This window comes from Eufriesea mexicana, unplaced genomic scaffold (genome assembly GCF_001483705.2).
Source record: "Eufriesea mexicana isolate 0111107269 unplaced genomic scaffold, ASM148370v2 scaffold5394, whole genome shotgun sequence".
Lineage (NCBI taxonomy): Eukaryota > Metazoa > Arthropoda > Insecta > Hymenoptera > Apidae > Eufriesea > Eufriesea mexicana.
This window is the reverse complement of record NW_016913324.1, coordinates 335,119-358,035: the sequence shown is the minus strand read 5'-3', so window position 1 is coordinate 358,035 and position 22,917 is coordinate 335,119. Positions and strand designations below refer to the sequence as shown.

The 22,917-nt window shown below is 35.3% G+C and overlaps 3 protein-coding genes across 3 annotated transcripts in view; 1 reads left to right on the top strand and 2 right to left on the bottom strand.

The window, feature by feature from the left end:
- ush (Zinc finger protein ush) overlaps positions 1-4,624 on the bottom strand; it is a 238,615-nt gene extending 233,991 nt beyond the window's left edge. Inside the window, exon 1 of the mRNA XM_017906418.1 lies at positions 4,319-4,624. Coding sequence (XP_017761907.1) covers positions 4,319-4,358 — 40 coding nt within the window. The 5' untranslated portion in view covers positions 4,359-4,624. The remainder of the gene's footprint in view (positions 1-4,318) is intronic.
- A 5,675-nt stretch (positions 4,625-10,299) lies between these two features.
- On the top strand, positions 10,300-12,562 carry LOC108552045 (Krueppel-like factor 10). The gene is made up of 3 exons (XM_017906421.1): positions 10,300-10,736; positions 11,053-11,259; positions 11,731-12,562. The coding sequence occupies exons 1-3, from the start codon at positions 10,683-10,685 to the stop codon at positions 12,541-12,543; spliced, it is 1,074 nt and encodes a 357-aa protein (XP_017761910.1). The 5' UTR covers positions 10,300-10,682; the 3' UTR covers positions 12,544-12,562.
- Positions 12,563-18,727: 6,165 nt separating this feature from the next.
- Positions 18,728-22,256, bottom strand: Mtpalpha (monolysocardiolipin acyltransferase Mtpalpha). Its single transcript, XM_017906424.1, has 11 exons — positions 22,020-22,256; positions 21,712-21,821; positions 21,365-21,637; positions 21,037-21,287; positions 20,584-20,967; positions 20,342-20,512; positions 19,965-20,187; positions 19,700-19,909; positions 19,425-19,620; positions 19,146-19,348; positions 18,728-19,067 (listed from the first exon to the last, which is right to left on the bottom strand). The coding sequence occupies exons 1-11, from the start codon at positions 22,090-22,092 to the stop codon at positions 18,858-18,860; spliced, it is 2,304 nt and encodes a 767-aa protein (XP_017761913.1). The 5' UTR covers positions 22,093-22,256; the 3' UTR covers positions 18,728-18,857.
- Positions 22,257-22,917: the final 661 nt, after the last annotated feature.

Below are 22,917 nucleotides of genomic sequence, written 5' to 3'. Positions count from 1 at the left end.
ATGCTAAAGAGGATTAAGAAACACGGAGGGCTCGTACGAGCAGATAGGCGCGGCCGAGGGGTCGATATTAGCGCTTCGACAACGATTACAACGGGGAACGGGATAGCGCGAGAATCAAAACGAACGAGACCAACCTCCCCCCGAATGGTTTTAACCCCCGTGTCCGGGTGAAACGAGCCGATGCTGCGAGCAGATATTATTTACGGGCAACACGATTCAATAAAACATCCTATAAAATCATTGGTTATTAATTTGACGGCTGCGCGCGACGGGGGGTGATTGCTGCCTCTCCACGGGGCACCTTTTATCCCTGGCATCGTCGATTACCAGCACGATACAAGCCGGGATCCGGGCCTTCTCCTGCTCCGCGCCACCACGCGGCCCTTCGACACCGAGTATTCGATAACTCGCGACGATGCGTTTTCAACAAGGAAAATAATCGAGATATAAAGGAAGGGAGATGATAGTGCGTCCACTTGTTCACGCGTCGCGGAGTGTCCGTGGACGCGAGGGGGTGAGAAATGATCTCGACGTTGGCGTCCATGTTTATCGTGTAATCGCGTTTCGAATGTCTGAAATATTTTCCGCGCCACCATTTATCTCCCCTCCTTTCGCTTCTCTTCTTTTCTCGTCTTTCCTTTTTTCCCGCCTCCATTCGTTCAAATAGATTTGGAAATACGGATGAATCGCTGAAAAGAAATTCGAACCGCTTTATCCGAATTATCCTCGCATCGAACGGACAAATTTCCCATTCGTATACGATATAAGATTTACCAACTAATTTTTCCACGTTACGAACGGAATATTCGTAAACTTTTCGGTGGTAAACACTCCTCCGATCTCATCGTATACTTCGAACGCAACGAAGCTACGAGGAAGTCAACGATCCCGCCATTCCTTTACGACCAACGCGTTCCCGTGACTACATTGGAGAAACGGAAAGACTTACCGCGACCAGGAACCAGTAATAAGGAGTCGGCGATGACGTGCAGATATCCGAAAAGGTAAAACAATTTTCTCTATGCGACCAGCTAGATACCACGACGATAAAACCGAATCTCCGAGCGACGAATTTTTCATGGGTGACAAGGAGAGTCGCGCCGAGTCGAGAAGGAGAGAAAGAGACAGAGGAACGTACGCATGCGCGCTCACGTCGCTGCGATAGATAAGAAAAATCGGCCGTGACGTCAATTATTTTTAATCTATCGCGTTGGTTATCGCACATACCGCTCACGAGGACCGTGCCTCTTCCGCGAACAACGTATCTCGTCGTATAAGAGTTTTAATCGCAGGCGTCCTTTCCAAAATCGACGAACCGACTCGTTGCACAAACGACCGACGCGCTGCCACCCGAACGTATTTTAGAGTCCTTCGCGGCGATAAGCCACAGATAGGTTAATCTTCAAGACGATCGCGTTGCATCGTCGCGAGTTTCAGGCACGTACAGCGCCGCCGTCGGGAGACGAGGAAATCGCTACAATTTCTTTGCGAATCGCCCTATACGTAACTAGACGCATCGGGTAGTTCGACGTTAGTTTTCGCTCTTCCCTTTACGACGTAGTCTATGTTACCACTACGCCATAGTATACATATTTTTACCCAATCACACAAGAGAAAAACACAAGGGCGATAACAAGCATGTAACGCGTGTTAAATATTCTACAAAATTACTTTTCTATTCCATAGCAGAAATAACAACCCGCGTTTAACCTAACATCGTTTGTAACCATAGATACGAACCCCATTTTGGCTACTTTTCTTCCACCGTTGTTTTATCGCTCGTAGACTCGGAATTTTGCTCTTCTCGATAGACTTTTCGTATCCAGATCACGATATCGATACTATCTCACGCTCTTGTCCCTTCGAATTGTCATAACCTCTGATACACTCTGACTCTCGTACGAAATTCTATTATGACACGCTCGCGATTTCGTTACCCAAACCAGACCGCTGTCCGAAACGATTATTACCATTAAGAATGAACGCAGGACCAACGGAGTCAAACGAGAGGCTCCCCGTTTTACGATTGCTCGTTATTAACTCAATTACCGGTGTTCCCAATTAGCAGTCACGCGCGTGGCCCGACGCGCTACGCAACAATTACAGGGACATTAACGTCCGACTGACAAAAAAGCGGTCCGTTCGCCTTTCCGAACATCTACGGAAACACACGAGAAGAAGAGGACGAAAGAGATGGAGTGATGAGGGGTGGGGGGGACGAAAAACGACGGCCGGATAATAAACGCGGCGGACCCGTCGTGAAACCGTGGAAACGACGACGACGAGGAAGGTGCGGGGAGGGCAGAGGAGAGACACCCGGTTCGACGAGTCGCGCGGCCACGTGAAAGTAGCCGGCGACTTTCGTGATCGCGGGGGCCACGTGATCCGACCGCGACACAAGGGCGGCGAGGGACGAAGGATCCCGCCGGAATCGGCACCCGCGATCTCGTCTGGCCTCGATCGGTTTTACGCCGAGATCGAGAAACGTTACGCCGATACGAATTCGTGCAAGCGAACCACGATCCCCGCGAGCCACGATCCCCGTTTTGCGCGCCCGCCTCGATACGATCGACGTCGGTCCTGCAAGTCGACGGCTTTAATTGGTGGCTGCGGGTAGTAGCGAGCGAGTGTCGTGGCGCCACTGTCGCGTAAGAAACTGTCGAAAGAGATATTCGGGAGGAAGCTAGGTTAGGAAAATAGGAAACGAATGTCGTAGATAATTTTGTCGGAAAAATGCCTCTCGTTGTCGATACACACACCGACCACAGAGCCTCGTATAATGCCAGAGACACGTATATTTCGTGTTATATGACTAAAGGCTATATCGATATCACCGCTGTATAATTTAATTTATGACCCCACGACGTCGTTTCCAACCATTATTTCTTGTAATCCTACAGACCGGTACACTGTAAAAGTCTGAACCATTTTTGTATCGCCTTTATATATGTATACGAAGCCATGTTATACTTATAGTATACGTGTAATGCAATAACGTTTGGAGAAAGATAACCACGTTGCAAGAAGCGTATTGAAAATGACGTGAGAAGATATAGGAGGGGAATAGTATTTGAAATGGATAGTAAAGATTCTCTTGCGGTACGAATTTTCGAAATCTTGGCGATCAGTGCAAGAACAATAGCGTGTACGAATAACTGACGAGGCTATGAAACGTTCACGCCTTGTTGTTCTACAACGTGTAATATTCGCAATTAGGTTTGTTTGTCGAATATAAACGATAATTTTGTCGAAGACACGACACAACCGCTTGTAATTAAATAAAGACGCAATACGCAAAATATACAGCGAAAATAAATTCACCAACGGAGAACTCGTTATCGTTTCCTATAGTTACCCATTTTACTCGATACGAGTATGTGTTATTTGCGTGCCCACTTGCATCCCCTCGTATCGTTAAAATTAATAACGCTTTCTAACCTCAAATTTAATTTTACACAACCTATATTACCGCTTTTAAAACGTATTACCTAACGTTAAGAATTCGACACGTTGATAATTTGGTGAGAATAAAATGTTAATTCTAGCGATTTGTAAGGATATTATATAATTTTCACTAATTAACATGAAAAAGTGAAATGCAACGATTTCTATAACATTGACATACGCACGCGGTTCTGCGCTGCATGTGTGGTCAACCACGTGACCCGCAAGAGCTCGAAAGGTCAGCTGACAAGAACGAACACGTCGAATGACAACCATTCTCTTTCGATACCGACTAACCTATCTTCTTTACGATCGATCAAAAACGACAAATATTCGTATCACATTAAACTGTACCGTACGGTTAATATGGCAAAAAAGAACGGTAATTTGATATTTGCATAACGTTTCACATCTTTCGAATAACTTCCGACCGATCTACGTGTGTTCCCGCCAACGAGATATCACGATGCGAACGCTGATTGGCTGGACACGCGATAGTATACCAAACTCGTTCGAAAAGATAAAACTGGCAATAAAAATGGCGGTAAGGGCTGTTGTCTCCGAGAGAATTATAACCGACGCGAATCAGTGGAGACAGTTTGCACGGTACGTAAGCGCGACTGGAAACACGGTCTGACAAGAAAAGACGCCCAATCACCTGTCAAGCAACGTGGCGGCCGGCTAAAAGCACGCCGTCGAGAAACCCGTTTTTCCGGGTACCTCGTCGCGCGCGACAAACACGATTTAACATGCGTTACGTGAGACACGACAGACACAAACACGGTCACACATGCACACACGCGCGCGGGTGAACGAAAGAAAGCAGCAAAAAGGCATGGAAAAAAGAAGGAATCACATATTGGTTACGACTCACGTTTCAATGGTTTTGGGTTGCTCTGCTTGCGGCGTGACATCCTCTGCGTTCTGCCATCACCAAATCAGCGTCGACATACTTGACATTGTTGCAGGTACGCGCGAGAAGACGAAGATCGGTCGTCCTAGGTTGTCGTAGCGTCGTCGACATATAACAAGTGACACAGCACACGCAACGAAATTAGCGTTAGACGAAACAGACAGGTTGGTTTATGAGACGATAAAGCCAGAACAAAGAGATAAAAAGCAAAAAACAACGAACACTTCGAGGTGCACAAAAACCGTTTTCCGATCACCGGACAATATACGTCGCTGACAAATGATATTTTCTCGTTCGACGGTTTCGAATTGTTTTTACCGCTCTTGTGTTTCTTACCCGCGTTTGCAGTCGGTTCTCGCGTTTTTCACGCACAAGTACCGACGAAAAACGTGTACACGCACCTTGACTACTCGTACCACGGCCGCTGTCAGCGAGCAACTAAACAAACGCGATACCAAACAACCCCCACTCCTGCAAATGCAGCGTGACTACGCGCGAAGGAGTGGGGTATTCGGAGAGGGGATAAACTCCGCCCATTACTCGAGTTCAACTTTCAAAAGCGGGAAATTTTAAAGATGCATTTACCGGCCGAGAATATTATCGATTTTCTTAGATGGCGGTAATGTGCCAATATGCTAGATATCGATTATCTAAAATTCATACTACAGAAATACTTTTAAAAGACTCGTGAGAAATATTGTAAAACGGAAATCAAAAATTGTAATACTTCTAACACTTTTACGATTATGCGATGTATTTGATCACATATATTTATGCAACATATACGAATATGTTGCATATATATACATAAAATATAATCTTCAACGGTGTAATCGATCAATGTTATTACTTCGTTATCTTTTAAGTATTGACATAAATCATCTACTTCATAAATGTAAATAGTTTTTAATAAAAAATTATTATAATTATTAGTTGACAATTTTTGCAGGTCCTCTAGTGACATCTATGGCAGGATATCGAAGTTTCAAGATATAATCCACTGGGCTTTCTTCTGGTAATCGAATTGGGATACTTTTCTATATTGACAACAGTAGATATCAAAGACATCATGTATACCGACAAAAATTTATTTCATGCTAATTATCCAATCGATCATAATCGTGTATCATTTTGCGTGTTTTATGTAAAATTAAAAATTGCAACAAATAAATGAAATTTAGATTTCTCGATTATAACTTGATATATCCAGTACAGCTTTTTCAAATCAGCTTATGTAATTTTACCAACTATTTAATTTATTCAAGATACATATATCGATCAAATCGTTCTATATACTAAATAAATAAAAAATTAAAAATGTACAGTATATTCACATGTATTTTTATTTTACAGGTAAAATAAATTTGTCTCGTTAAACGCTGATTTGAGCCAAGGTTGAAGCTTCCGCATAAAACATTTTTATCTTCCATATTTATTTGCTTCCTCGGCCGTGGGTAAGAAGTATCCCCATTTCGATCCAATTTTTACGTGGCACCGTTTCTTCGAATGTAAACAAGTCAAAGACCAATTATTCCCACTACTATTACCGATATGTGCTATTTTTGGACAAGCAACGCGACTGAACTCAGACGATGCACCAAATGCATCCGCAATCGAACCTCGCGATATATGAAACACCATTCGCTGTCGACACACACAAATACTGTCCTCCATTGAATATACTTTTGGTCACAAGTTGTTGCGTTTACGCGTTACTTTCCATGAAGGGCTATGACCTGTTTAACTGACACGCCCCATGCTTTCAGAACCGTGGATACCGTAACACAAACCGAACCTGGCAAGAATCACAATGCGATATGCACGAACACAATACGGAGAGTTTTATGCTTCGACTCGTACGTATACGGAAGATTTCGAACAGTACGATGGCGTAGCCGGACGAAGGTTGATTCGAAGGCGACGCCAAAAATAAAGCGACAAAATTTTCAACAATTGCATCTGTATGGCAACAAATTACAAACGATGCATCGACGATGAGATATTTGTAATTCTGTAGAAGTGTTGTCCGAAGGTCGGATAAAGCAAAAGACAACGCAACGTTAATGTCGAGCGAAGGAAATTAAAAAAGTGAGGTTGGTTACAAGAAATAGTGTATACTATTGATATTACAGAGAAATATTTGCAAAAGTTTATAAATTAATCCGATTTGTAGGTCAAGGATAAGATTTGTCATAGGCAATAATGTCTTTCTCTAAAATAATAATCGTTGAATAATTAACCATACGGTACTGTTGTAACGAAAACGCCCATGACGTCACAAGCCCCTAAACGAAGTCAATCGACGGATGCACGTGTCTGCGATCGAGACTTCGTATCGACACAAACCCAAGTAGTCGTACCTCTAGATGCCCAAACAAAGAAACTCGTACGTTTGAAACTCTGCGTCGCTCCTTGATAACTCGTATGCAGATAAATATCGAAATTCAACGGAAACATTGGAATTTTTCCTCCATTAAGCTCCGTGGTAAAGTAGAAAAACAATTTGTCAGTTCGTGGGATTTTACCGTGTCCGATACATTATACAGACCTACGTATATATCCATCGCCCGTGATGTTTTCTGATAACAATGAGAATTTCATTTTAAATTTGTATTTTGGAACTTTCGTGTTTGTAAGTTTTCAAGTTCCTCAGTTTCCGATTTTTCAAATTTCCGATATGCATTTTACACTTTTAACGAACTTTTACTATCGTTCGGTATTTGATTATTTCTCTCCGTGCGTGCTACTTGACACGTACTAATACTCAGGCTATTTTTATGCGTGTTTTTCCCCTTTGTTCGGTGCACGTTCAAAATGCGAATAACGTTCAGCCACCTCGATCATATTATTAATTAGGATTGCAAAACAATACGTTATAATACGAAGATCGGGGAAGGTCAAGCGCTCGGCCTTGAGGCCCTCCACGGGGAAAGTGAGATAGAGGAGATACGTGTTGAATGTTTTGAACGAAATTCATTCGATACGATACACTCTTCACTTGGGGGCCAATTTTACGAACTTTCGATTAATCGTAGCGAATGCTTCTTTCGCATCCACTTACTAGATACTCGGTTTAAAAACAATGTCAGCGATACTTTTGCAGACTTAACACGAAGCTAGCGATAAAACGTGAACAGAAGACGCGCACACGATGTCATCGATCACGAGTTCATCGAATGATTCCCTTGTTGTCTATCATGAACATTGGTGGTAGCCTCTACATTCGTGAAATCGGCGGGACGCGTGCTGCTCACGAGAATTGATGTAAGTTAATTAAAGAACGTGAAATTATTAAAAACGACGACCGACTGTTCGGTGCATTATACGGATTCTCGATAAAGAAATGATGAAACACTGGGTATATTTTACGATAAAGACTTTCATTACGAAAGAAACAATTAAAGTGATTTACACTCGTTATACTTTTAATCATAACGCCTGTTTGCCGATTATTCATGGGAACCGTTTTCGATTATTCGCAGCAGCGTAAATAAGTATGAAGCAGACTATCGAATGCTCTAATCGTTTTACCAATATAAATTGCAGCCAAGACGATAATGCGCAGAGAACGCTGAAGATATCAGAAGATAAAATCAAATTTACTAGAGGCGTAAGAACACCAAGGGAAAAGAATTTACATAGTAATATTCCATACGATTGCTCGCTGCGTGATAAGAAGCTTGCTCAAAAAATAGCGATAAGAAACCAATGGATATACGTAGAAAGTCACATAGAACGTGGCGGAGCGCCGGTTCACGATTGTATGCCGTTACCTGCTCCGGCATGACGAAAACAGATAATAGGTAACTATAAAAATTTGAACTAGTCGCGCGATATTGTTTATTTCTCCATCTAACCGATGCAACGGATTAACTGATACTTCGTGAATCATTACGATGTCATTTCATTGATAAGAATACGCAATTACATGTCGCCCTATACCGAACATGATTAGGTAACGAGTTACCACGGGATGCTCCATTTTCAAAGTCGATTATGACGTAGAATTTTTTTCCAACGGCTTTGATTTCGAGCACAGAATAAGTCGAGTCCCACGAATTTCATTGTAAATTGAAAAGCCTCTAAAGGCACTTTTGTTAAAGGATTCATGTTCCGAGTTTACCAGTTAAAAAGGCAAATAGGAACTTATGTATCGTCTTTTAAGAGCGGATTCATAGTTCCGAAATTGTTTGTATCTCTTTCAATTTGAAATTTCATCTTGCAAACGTGGTTATCAGGATTGGGTAGTATTATCATGTCAAAGCGAACATGGTCATAGCATAATTGAAATAAATTGATAATTGCACTTTAAACTTGCATGGCGTCTAAGTGGGTCATACTATGTGAATTATATTAATAGTGACAATGGATAAATATTTCATGGGTTCGTAATCTTCTTGATTTTTATTAAATTCATCTATGGATTTCAGCTTGAAGATCGTAAAAAGCTTCAGGGACCAAGGAGTACGTAGATATTTAAAGCCAAAGAATAATTGGAACAACAAATGCATTTCGAAGGTAGAAAAGGAACCAAATACAATGTAATAGATTAATGATGCGCAATAAACATCAGTTGTCAGGCTGTTGTTTGTGAGTTAACTATTGGTTATCTCCTTGCGACTCCATTTTGTTTTAGTACGCTACCGCGATATGTGGGCCATTAATATGAACATTGTCTCGTTTTGCGGAGATTTCCGCAATTCTAAATCGGACGTCGTGGAAAATCACCACACAACCATAGAATTGAATTTACCAAACGGAAAAAACCTTTCGGATACGAGCTATCTATTTAAAAATCGGAGAAAGTGATTCCCTTCATGCACGAACGACAACGATTATACGTATGTAAGTACATATATACGACTACATACGTGCGACCTTCTAGGAAATTGTATATTCGAAACATCATGAAAAAGAAGAACTGAGAAACGATCGATAAATATAAGATTGTTCGAACGATAAAATTATTCCACTTTCGTCTCTTTGGTTAATTCCCTTGTATTTTGTATTTGCTTCCCCTGTATAAACCAACTTTGTCTTTTTTTCACATGATACGACTTCGAATAAACACAACTGCGAATTTCTACTGATGCAGATATTCGATCTGCCATCCAACCGACCAATTTGTACTACGCAGAGGGCGCTATTGAGAAATACAATGGACAAGAGTATATTCATGGGGGAAGAGAAAGAGGCAAAGAAGAGTTGAAGACCAGCACCGTCCGAGCTGGATTCAAATTAACCAGTCGCAAAGTGGGCGGCCGATATATTTAACGGCAGACTGCACTAGAATGCTTCCTCGTTAAAATCCGACCTCCCGACGACCTCGCTTTCTCAACTTTTTCAGTTACCCGCTCTACACTCTCCAATTACGCCACATGCCTATGTTGTTCATTCAAAAAATAAAGAAAGACTCACGGCAAGAGAAATCCAGATGCAATAAACCAATAAATGTCAGAGGAGTGATTGGAAATGTATCGCTGAAGACTTTAGATACGTTGAGGAATAGTGACGTAACAAGGATATTGAACGACGAACGATATTCCTGGAACTGCAATTTACCTTTTCCTTAGAATCATTTACCTGTAGTGTCAATTGTATATATCTTCGAGAGGAACAAAAATTGTATCTGGACACGCAAAAACGATTAAAAGTAAAATAATTGAAGCACCGTGTACGCACGCATTTATAGGAACAAAATATTTATGCTGTGAACTTACAAAACTCTCACATTACAACGGAACAAAGGGGGAAAAGTGAGCGTGGCGAAACGGCAATTCGGGGGCTCGCCGTGTCTTGCGAAGCATTGCGTTCTCTCTTCTGTCGCGGCCAGACTACACCGATGAAGAGTCGTAGGAAGAGAAAAGAAGGAAAGACAGAGAGAGCGAGTTAGATAGCTTGAAAAGGAGGTGTAGGAGGGTTGAAGCTGCATGACGCTTGAGCGCAGCGATACCATGACGTATCGACCGAGCGCGCCACGCAGACTGACGTCATGATCACGGTCTCAGGCAGACCGCGAGCACGTGAACAGCACGCTGCTGATCACGCGGTCGTTGGCTGATAATGCTCTTCCAATTGGTTGAATACGGCGAGCCCCTCCATACGATTGGTCGAAGTGAAGCGCGCCGCATGATCACACACACAACCAGCACAGCGTGTCGGCCTAACCGACCTGAGAAAGCTTCATTGCTTTACCAGACGTTCAACGGTTACGTCCCTTAGCCTTTTTTCGCTCGAAATACCGTGTACGTGAGACTGCGTTTTCTCGTCAACGGACGAGCCTCTTTAACGTAATATATACCCGTGTCACATTTTTTCTAAAAAAATGGATATTAATCAAACGCCTCTTTCACCACCAGCCTCACCCCAATTCAAACACGTAAGTGAACGTTGAATTAAAAGTACCGCCACTGTAGACTCACTAGCCGCCCGCGAAATATGAACGCAGCTGGAAACGGTAGCCCAACCCTATTTCACTGCTGATCAACTTTCCACTGCGATATTTCTTAATTTTTATTCCTTAACTATTCTACTTTATTACTTTCTTCATTACTCGTTTTTCTTTATTTTTCTCTTTTACATCATAGGTTTTTCCAAAAAATATGTATAGTTACTCGATCATGTATAATTGAATTTGTTCTGAACTACTTAAAGTCTACAATGTATTCTTAAAAGATTTTCTTTTTCTATTATAGATTGAACCACTTCAATCTTCATTTAGCGTTGCTGCACTTTTGGGAGACAAACTTTTACAGAAAACGAAGGCTACTCATATAAATGTAAAGAAAAACGACGACGGAACTGCGCGGCCTGGTTTACCACCAACTCCACAACCATCTGATTCGGAAGAAGATGAACCTCTTCGAAAAAAGCGATGCATAGAGCAGTGTGAATTAGCAAAGGTAAATATTATATTATTGTTAAACTACCTTTTGCACATTTTAAAATTTAGAATTATATCTTTTTGATATTTTCTATACGCGCGATCGACTGACCACTCCAATGTACATAGACGCATGCGCGCGTGGTCTATAGAGTTGTTTTGTAAGATGACCCCGTTTAATGCGTGCGTTCACTCTTACAACATTTTTGTTGCTTATCCTTCCAGCAAATGGTTTATACCTTCTGATGATAGTTGTTGCAAAGCAACATAACTTCATTGTTATATAAAATAGATGGTTCTTTAATGAATGATTATAAAACTTTCATTTCTTCACCTTTTAATAATGTACATATAATGTATATATTATATGAACGACAATAATACAAAATATATTATTTATTTAAATTAAATTCCCCTTGGCTTGTTTAATCTCTTTTATGTAGATGTAAAGAAAACAATGGTTTAACAAATCTGTACTTATTTCAAACAGTTGCTCTTAGACGGTACACCACCGCCAAGTCCAGAACCAACCCGTGTATCGGTGATAATGCGTGCCAATCGAGATGGTACCTACAGTCCTGCCAACTTGATACCAAAGACTACCACAATGTGCTCACAAGCGATTTCACATGATCCACAACGGATCTCCAGTTTACAATCTGAACCAATCACGCGACAGAGTACAGCGGAACCGGAGAACATATTGAAGAGCCTCAAATTCAAAATGAGCCTACGGAAAGAAGAAATTATTGTAAATAATAAAAATACGGATCGTGAGACCGCTCAACCGAAGTTACATCCTCTAGCACCGAAACCTGCTCCGATTATGGTAACCGGGCTGTTAGGATCTCCATTGGTTCTTCCACGAGCTCCTCTTTTATTAGTTACACGACGTCGTGTTTATGAATGTGAGCATCCAGGTTGTGGTAAAAATTATTTTAAGTCGTCCCATTTAAAAGCCCATACGCGAACCCATACGGGAGAACGACCTTTTTCTTGCCCCTATGAAGAGTGTAGCAGACGATTTTCAAGGAGCGATGAACTTTCACGACATAAACGAACGCATACTGGCGAAAAAAAATTTGCCTGTACTGTCTGTGAGAGAAGATTTATGAGAAGTGATCATTTGGCGAAACACGTTAAACGACATACTAGAGATAGATCTTCCGTTGGCGTCACCGGTGCTCAAGCTTCCATCACGCAAATGACATCTACACCTTTAAGAGTAAGCTTACTTCCAGTTATAGCACCACGAATAACACAGTCGACTCAACAAATAATTGCTCCGCAATTAACAGTTTAAACGATATGAAAACGGTGACTCAGTGAGGGGAGAATATATTATTAAAAAATAAGTTTGATAAACAATCAACGTTAAGACTGGATGCAAGTCCTTCCATTAATCAGCAAGGGCTCAATTGACACACTAAGTGATTGAAACCAACTAACTGGCTGACTAACCACCTGGCTAGAAACTATTAACCATCTAACTGACAGACTGGCTAAAAACCAACTAACTTTTGGCCCACCGACCGTCGCTAATATAAGCCCTTATGGCTATTAGAAAGGCGAAAGGAGAGAGACAGCAAAGAGAGAAAAAAAACTGTAAACTTGCAAAAGAAGAAACAGACTCGCGAGAGAAAGCCGAAACGGTGGAAAACGGCCATAAAGTAGAAAATGGAGAGGCCTACCTGGACCTGGTTAGCAACTGTCCACAAGGCCCAGGCAAAGCTTTGAGAGGAATATCAGAGAGAGAAAGTGAAGTGAAAAGGATAATAGTTAAACCTCGTACTGGCCTAGTCACCAAATGTATATTTGGACAACCAGACTCGCGACTTGAGAAAAAACAGAAAGGAAAGAAAGACACGGAAAATATCCGCATTCACTCACACGCACTTCACTCTTATCCTCTAACAAGGATGTAGTAGAAGTACCATTGACGCTACACTCAGTATCACTTGTTAAAGTCATGAAATCGAGCTTTAACTATCGCAGAATTAAGTATCATTCCAACGAAAAAACTAAAGTTATATGGATAATCAAAAGTAATCAGCGAGGAATACTTCGAAATGTGTAAAATTACGCGAATAAGAATACGCTCCCTCTAGCTTTTTTTAATGTGTGTCGCGTTGTGATTGTGTAAAATAAATTAACAAAAAACGTACTTAAAAAAAAAAAAAAAAGACTTAACGGCACGAGGAGCGATTACAATGAAATGAGGCTTTTTTGCCGTCCGTGAATCAAGTATTCGGTACAAGTATTCGGCATCGGCTTAAGTGGCACTTAAACACTGTTATGTTGAATAGCAGTCATAATAGTGTTAAAAGCTATGGCCCTAGGTGTCAGAGATCACTGAAAGAAGTGCATCATTGATTCCACATCCTCATGAGCCTAGCACCCCTTTTGGTAAATTTCTAGCTCTAGAACCCTAATCTTGTGCAAGTAATAATTTATTACGCATGTTTATGCTCAGCAGCATCTATCTTATCCCTCTGCTTAAAGATCACATACTAAATTTTCATTCAGTGTTTTGGCTGCTGGCTCAACAGCTAACTCCTTATTTTACTACCTGATGTACTAAACAGTGTTCTGTGCAGCATATAAATCAATCAATTCTTCTATATATAATATCATCCTCAGTAAGTGATTCCATATATCTGTGGAAAGAGCTTTTAATGTATTCTCTAATTGGTTGCACATTGCAGTCTTCTATCCTCAGTATATGTAATAATCAGTAAATGTTATATCTTAAATAAAATTTCTTTTAATGTGTGTATAAACAAATGTTTAAAAGTCAACATAAGATCATAAGATTACATCAAGTTGATTTATAGAAGCATAGATGTTTCTACAAACTTCCATAAAGAATTTTATAACAGTTTGAAATTGACCTTCAGGTACTCCTCTCAGAATGATTATAACCATTCATTTGTGACAATATTGTATATTAAAGTAGTGCATCTTTATGATAATATCTGCAATTGTGATTAAACTAGTCACATTAAAAGATCCAGCTTGTTCAATAATCCATGTCAAGGGCATTACTTACAGTGCAGTGAGGTGATTCTATACAACAACAAGCTGTCTATAGACTATTTGCCAGTCCAGATTCTCCTTGGGATGTAGCTGTGCATAATATTCATATTCTCTATCTGACATGTAATCTTCTAAAGCATTATAGTTTGTTGCTTAAGCCAATTCATTCAAGTTATAGTCATGTTAAATTTCTTGATAAAACTAACCAGATATACAGCATGATATACAGGTTACAAATTGTACTTGATAAATTTGCCTCATTTATCAAGCTTTCCCTTTATAATAGCCTAATACAGTAATACCAGATTACTGAGTCCAATAATTTGCAAACCCTTTTGATATTGCCGAATCTATTGTCTTAAATCTACTTGAGCTCGATTTTCATTACTTGCACCTTAATACTTAAATACATGTGTGTGAACAATAATACCCCTAATTATATCCCTGCTTTTGATAAAAGACTAATGTTTAGTAAAAAAAAATTCTTTGCACAGGGATATTCAACACAAATGATACTGCTTCAATTGATACATTCCCCTGCTAGCCTGTTGCATTGGAATATCGAGGATTCAAGATTGTATATGAGCAACCTGAGATGAATGAATCTTGAAAATATTAACTACTTGCGCTGGAAATTAATTCACTAACCAAAATAACCAAAGTAATTTGAAACAAATTTTAGACACATGAGCAATGAATACATATAATCACACTATTTAGATAAGCCTAAAGATCTGCAATTATTCTATTCAATCTCTTTATTAATAATTCTATATAGAATAATAAACTTCAAAACAATGTGAAATATGCAATGCAATGCAACATGTTTTACATTTCCAGATAATTCAGTTATATTTTTTATTTTTCACGTGCACTGTACATTCTCATTGAAGTTTTTTCTAACTTTTATGAATGAAATACTTCTAAAAAAATTGTCTTGTTTACAGATCTAATGGTGTATCATTTACAGACATTCTTTCACATATTTGATATTTAGGAATAAATGTATACTTTGCAAAATTAATTTCGCAATATTTTGTCAAAATTTTGAAGAAGATGTGTGTAAAATATCGCTCGTCCATTATGTGATGTAGTACTTTCAAACAACAATATCAATGGACATGCTATGCACTTTTTCTTATTTTTTGAAACAAATGATTAATGTACATATCAAGGCGAATAACATATGTAACATGTCTTTCTAGCGCAAGAGGTTAATGAGCCTACCTCTTGTTGCGTCTCAATCAACTATTGTCGTTTAATCCATGACGACATGAGTGACCATCTTCTTTTCATACATATTGCTATAATTCTATCTCCATCCATAACACCTTTTTCTCATGTCTATTAACTGGCCAAACTATGGGTGATCAATGGCCGTGCTACCGTAGTTACCGTATAATTACATACCTAAGTGTGTCTGTGATCTGTGATGCATAAGCACGTTGACCGAGAAAGAATATTTATTTAAAAATGTAAAAACAATTATGTACATAATGGCTATGCAAAGATGATAAAATTATGCTGTTTCATTATGTTCAATTAGTTATATATATATACGCAATTATAAATATATGTGTTTGTACATATGTATATATAACTCGTCCAGTTAAGCGTTGTACTAGACGAACTAAGACTCTAATATTATGTATAAAAATAACTTTTAAAAATTTTTCTACAAAACAAAAATTAATTAAACAACTTATATACTTTCATAAAATTATTGTAAATACATATAATATTTAACTTACCTAACACCGTTTTTCCTGTATCCTTAGATAACTAAAAATATACGATTACAATATACAGCAATCACTTCTAATCAACATTGGAATTTTTATACAATTTTTACAATCAAAAATTTTCACTTAAATTTTGTTTAATATTTAAGTATTTAATAAAATTGATCTTTATCTTTCTTTTAATAAATTGGTATAATGTGATGAAAATAATAATATATATAAATGATGCAGTGCTTGTTGTGTTTAATTAAAACGGTGATAATGTATATCAAATGACAATATTTATAAAAGTAATATAGACTAATAAAAGTAATATTAATTATAATTAAATACTTTGACAATTCGTCATTTTTAAATTCATAATTGTTAAATAAAATTTAACCATTAATGACTGTTTAAATTCGAATTTAAATAAATGAAATAATAAAATTTAATATTTGTTGACTAAATTTGACTTAAATGTCGTTTATAAATATTTCATAGCAATAAGTTTAATCGATTCAACTTCTAGTCTAAAGTATATGGATATATTTATTTTAATTTATTTTTTTTTGTTATATATTTTAATATTTTTTATATTTTAATTTATAACGTGCTTAAAGTATAAAATATATATTACATTGATTGTGAGAATTGGAATGTAGACTAACATATTCATCACCGCTTATATCCAAGTGAAAAGTTTCCATCGTGCATCATATAAAAAACTTGATTGCGTTTGATTGCATGTATATCACGTTATCCTCATTAATTAATATTTACAGAAATTGTGCTTAAATTTAAAATTATTAATGCTTTTTGAAAGGTTTGTGCTATATCTTCGACATATCTTTGAAAAAGTTCTGAAAATATAACATATAAGTATACATAAAAAATTAATTTTAAATCAACAAAAAACTTTATTAAAATTTTAATAAATGAATAAAATTTATATACTTTGATATTTTTTATGGTTTACTTTTGTTAACCTACATACGTATGTGTTTACTGTATGAGTATATCCTTTGTTATATTTTACATATGTATACAATTAATAAAACATATAATTCACATAGAGAAAATAAAAGATTCCATTGTAAGCAGTATCACGTTCTTCACATTCATAAAAAAAATCACACTAACGTCAAACATATTTCGCAAGGTCATCGATTAAGATAAGATTTTTTATCAATCGTTTGTATTTGTGGAAAAACTGAATTGCCAAAAATATGCATTTTCTAACAAATAAAAGATAAAATATAAATTTTCGTATTTAACACTTTATAGAAAAAATTTATGTTATAAAGCTGGAATTTTTTAATATTATTAAATAAATTTTGTATAAAATTGCCCTAATAAAGACTATATATTTATATTGTTCAAAAATATACATGTATGTATATATGGTTCAGCTTTCTTTCATTGCATGTTGTGATTTTCTTTCATTAGGTAAATTTCAAAAATTTGCATTATACAGTAATTATATGTACATACATATATATGTAGGCTTTAAAAGTACCTTTTTTTTTATCATTAAAGTAATTTTTAATAATATAATGATAATTAACAGAATATTTAGAAAAAATATTCTAACAAAATATTCTAGATATCAGTCTATATTCTTGGTAAATTAGTACAGATCAAATTGTAAGTTATACAGGTCAACTTAAAAATATGATCCTCATTAGTGGCTTCTCACGAAACGTCGTGGTTTCTTGCATCAGCCAAGGACTTGAGGTCTTTCAATATTGTAAATGTCACAAACAAGTGTGGGACCGACGAATGACGTAAAATGTCCTCTTGATTACCTTTACTCCTTTTATTAAAATTTTTCTTTGTTGTTAAAAACACAACATTCATCAACATTTTTTCTTCTATTAAATTTATTAAAATAATGGTGTAATAATAACAATATATGTATTAAGTATTCAAAATTATAGACTTGTTATTTTAATAATTTGAAAAACGAGATTATTCTATAAATGATTTCCATAATTATTATAAGAGACATAATATTATTAGGTAATAATTGATATTTATTTATTTCTAATGTTTAATTTAAATTTCAAGAAGATAAATATAATAGAAGATAATCATTTTTTTATTGCTATTTTTATGAAATTATAATTAAATGTTCACGTTTTATTTATATTAGAAGTTTGTTTATTAAATTTATCTTATTTATCTTATAAACAAAAATGCAATTTTTCTTATTTATAAATAAGTACATATCTGAGAGTGCAATATCTTCTAAACATTGCATCAAGAACAAGAATTCCACTCCTATATCTTTCATAATTCAAAGGAAATAAAAAATGATAATTAGACGATAAATTTATTCGTATGCATTTATCAGTCATTCATTATTTAACAGTTTAACACATAATGCACACTCATATATTTATATTAATGTTACGTTTGTAAAGGAAAATGATTAAAAAAATGTTATGCTGATATGAAAATTTGTTATTAAAATTTTCTTTAATAAGCTATATATAATGATTTTACAAATAATAAAAAGTATATATTTTGTATTTCAAAATGGAGCGCAAATATACATTTCATTTATATTTTTCTACTACTTTGCGAAAATAAACTTTAACATTATATATTACGAAAATATATCTATTGTAAAATCTATACCTTATAAAAATTTTATAATATATACATACATAACTAGTTTGTATTGATAATTATAGGAAGTTCAAAATCAATTAACAAAACCGCCTCAATTGATATATATTTAACAAAAAATATACTTTTTATATTACAATCTTATTTAAGTAAATATTGAGTTTAATAAAGTATCAAATTTGTTCTCTTAAGATTGTAATCCCATATGAATATTCTTTTTAAATGTCTACTGAATTTGTTTATGGAATTTTTTGTTGCGATCGGATGCCATATCATACAATGTTTGACATGGTTTAAATGTTTCTCCATAATGATTTTGAAATTCTTCCATTTTTTTTACTAGTTTATCAGCTCCATAAGAATCTACCCAACGAAATGGTCCACCTGTGAAAGGAGGGAACCCTAATCCAAAAACAGCTCCTATATCCCCTTCCAACTGCAAAAATATTTATAAATAGCAAATCATTATGTATTTTTTAACGATTCACTAATATATTAGAAATTTTTATATTACCGGATTTGCTAAAATATTTTCTTCTAAACAAAGTATTGCTTCATTAACAAACCGAGACACCATTCTTAACTGGCGATCTTCAACGGATGTACTTCCTTTTGGTTCACATTGGTATTTTTTCATAATGTCCATTGCTGCAAGGTTAATATTTCTATGTTTAACATTAGTTTCATATATATATATTCCCTTGCCAGATTTTCGACCTAAAAATGGAATGTTTTACTAAGTATATCTATACAGAAAAAATAATATATATGTTATAAGTAAAACAGTGAATACCTAGAAAACCAGCTCTCACTAAGTCACTAAGTATATTTACATTTCCACCTTTAAAACGTTCACCTAATGCTATCACAAGGTGCGAGCTTATATGAGCGCCAACATCAATGCCAACTTCATCTGACAAGGTAGCTGCTCCAACAGGAAATCCAAACTTTTTAGTCAAATTATCCAAATCTATAGGATCTACACCTTCCTATTTTCTCATGAAATATTATGTTATCCAATTGTTATTAAGTGCAATAATAGGCCATTGAAAAAAATATAAGTACTACCTGCATTAATCTAATAGCTTCAGATAACATAGCAGACAGAATTCTTGTTGTATAAAATCCTGGACCATCTCCAACAGTAATAACTGTTTTCCCTTGTTTTAAACCTACATCAACTGCAGTTTTAATAGTTTCAGTTGATGTACCTTTATGGGTTATGATTTCTAACAATTGCATTTTATCTACTGGAGAAAAGTAATGCATTCCAATCACCTACAAATATATCATGTAATTAAATTACATTAGAAAAATAACATATAATACTTACCTTATCAGGGCGACTACTGCCTGCAGCTATTTCAGTAATAGGAATTGCAGATGTATTTGTTGCAAGTACACAGTAATTCGGCGTATTTGCCTCAATTTCTTTTATCACTTTATGTTTAATTGCAATATCTTCAAACACTGCTTCAATTACAATATCTGCATTTTTAAATGAGCTATAGTCTAATGTGGAATCTAATTGAGAAAGATATATATCTTTTTGAATGCTAGAAATAAATTAAAAAATTTATAACAAAATTTGAGAACAAATATATATATGTACATATATTTATTGTATATAAATTAAATAAGTGTAATATAATAGTAATAATATACTATTGTATAAAATTAAAAACTTTTTAAAAGTAGTTCAAAACTAACTTAGAATACTTTCGTTTCTTTACTGCAGTATCCATTGCTTTTTGTATTTGATTGAGGCCACGGTATAGGCCTCTTTCATTTGTATCTTTCATAATTACATTAAAACCTTTATCTATGGTTACTTGAACAATACCTGCTCCCATAAGACCAGCACCAACAACAGCAACTTTCCTGAAATATACACAAATGATTAGTATTCTATACAAAAATTAATTTCATATAATATATTAAAATATACATACTTAACAGCACTTTTGGGTACCCCAAAACGATTCTTTTTACATGCTGTTTGTCCAAAGAATAAATTTATAAGACCTTTACATTCCGGTGTCATTAATAGTTCACTAAAAGCTTGAGCTTCTGCTTCATAACCAGCCATTAATCCCTTATCCATACTAGTACGCATTACATCTAAAATTTTAAGTGGTGCAGGGTATAACCCTCCAGTTTTCTTCATCACTTTTTGTTTTGCTCTTTTAAATATCTGGTCCTTTACAAAATCAAAGGATAAAGCATAATTCGTAAGTTTGTCAATCATTGTTTTAGAGTCTCGATTAACTTTTAAAGTCCCACTTGCTATATCTTTCGCAGCTTTGATAGCAGTCTCTTCTAAGTATCTCATATTACTGTAAATATTTGAAGTAGACACGATTTTCTCATTTTGTATAAATATGCATTAAATGAACACTTCTTACTTTTCTTCTGATGAACCAATACCAGGACCGAGACGATTTACTATGATATCCACAAGTCCATTTTGCTTAGCTTTAATTGCTTTAACAGTTTTACCAGTAAGGATCATATCTAAAGCATTAAAAAATGATGTTAATTGTGGTAATCTTTGTGTACCACCTGCACCTGGTAAAAGACCTAACATTACTTCTGGTAAACCCAAACTAGTTTTCTGGTCATCTGTAGCAAGTCGATAATGACAAGCCATAGCTATCTATATTAATTAAATGAGAGGATAATTAAAAATATAAATATTATAAAAAGAATATGTCAAAATATCAAATCATATACCTCAAGCCCTGCTCCTAAGCAAGTTCCATTAATTGCAGCTACAATTGGTTTTTGACTTTTTTCTATCCTATTCAAAATTTGTTGACAGTCACTAGATACTTTATATATTTCTTCTGAAGTTTTAACATGTTGTAACATAGAAATATCAGCACCAGCAATAAAACAATCTGGTTTCCCACTTATAAGAACTATTGAATTTATAGCAGAATTTTGTTCTACATTTTTTAGAATATTTTCAATTTCATACATCACTTCATAATTTATAGTGTTTACCTACATTAAAATTAATATAATTTTTATTAATTGTTACGAAACCTAATATAGTTATGTATATATTCATTATATACTTTGACCCCTGGAGAATCCATAGTAAGGACTGCCACATTATCTATAACTTTGTATTTCAAATGTTTTGTACTTGCTGAGGTAGACATTACTCTCATTGCTTTGTATAATACTGAAAGTAAAATTTAGAGAAAATATTAAATAAATATTTCCTGAGATTTGACACTGTATTAATATTTTTTTATATATAAATTATACAATATTATAATTTATCTCTTCAATCTAATGTATATTGCAATAAGTGTACTTGAGAACAAAGGTCTTTATATGACTGTATAAAATGTAATTCTCTTTTCTTACTTATAATTACCTGTGCGTGTTATAGTATTTTTATTGATATGCGAAAAATTCGCAATAGCACCTAATAATCTGTATTGTGACATTTTTTGGAATATTACATGCACACACCCGAAAATATAATATTAAGTCTACATATGTAGCCACTATGCAAAAGTGAAAATGCCGGTAACTACGCATGCGTATAAACGTAGGTATTAACTTAACCTGCAATACAATTTACTATACTTCTTGAGGACTTTGACCTCAACTTACTGTATTTAACACGTCTGGAAGAAATTAATAAAAAAAAGAGAAAATTATTGAAATCGTTTTTCAAATATGAAGGATTTACCTTATTTTTATAATTGATATTTTCAAAATATAAAAAATTATGATATATAAAATACAGCTATTTTTTTTTAATTTATCACAAAACCATGTGTTTATACTTTTATAGTAATAATAAAGGAATAATATTTATCATAAATAGTCGATAATATGTCCTTAAATTTTTAACTAATTTTTTAAATATATAATTGTTATTATTAAATGTTATCAGTATTATGTATTAAGTTTCTAAACTTGCATATTTTAATATTTACTTTTACTTCAATATTTATTAATTAAAGATATAAATGCAATTCTCACAGTGAGAAACATTTGACTACTTTAATACACCACCATAATTTAAACCTCGTCTACGGTAATGTAGACAATTGTACTATTATAATACTTTCGACTTAGATGTTATCATAGACGACAGATATTGTCATAATTATGAACAGAAAGTCGCAAATGTTTTTATCCCTCAATCAATCCGAATTATTTGCAAAAAAAATTGTAGTCCTATAATTTTATACATTGAATCTATTACTTTGTAAGTGATAAAAAAATAATTACGGGATTCGTAAATTTGCATATTGTATAGC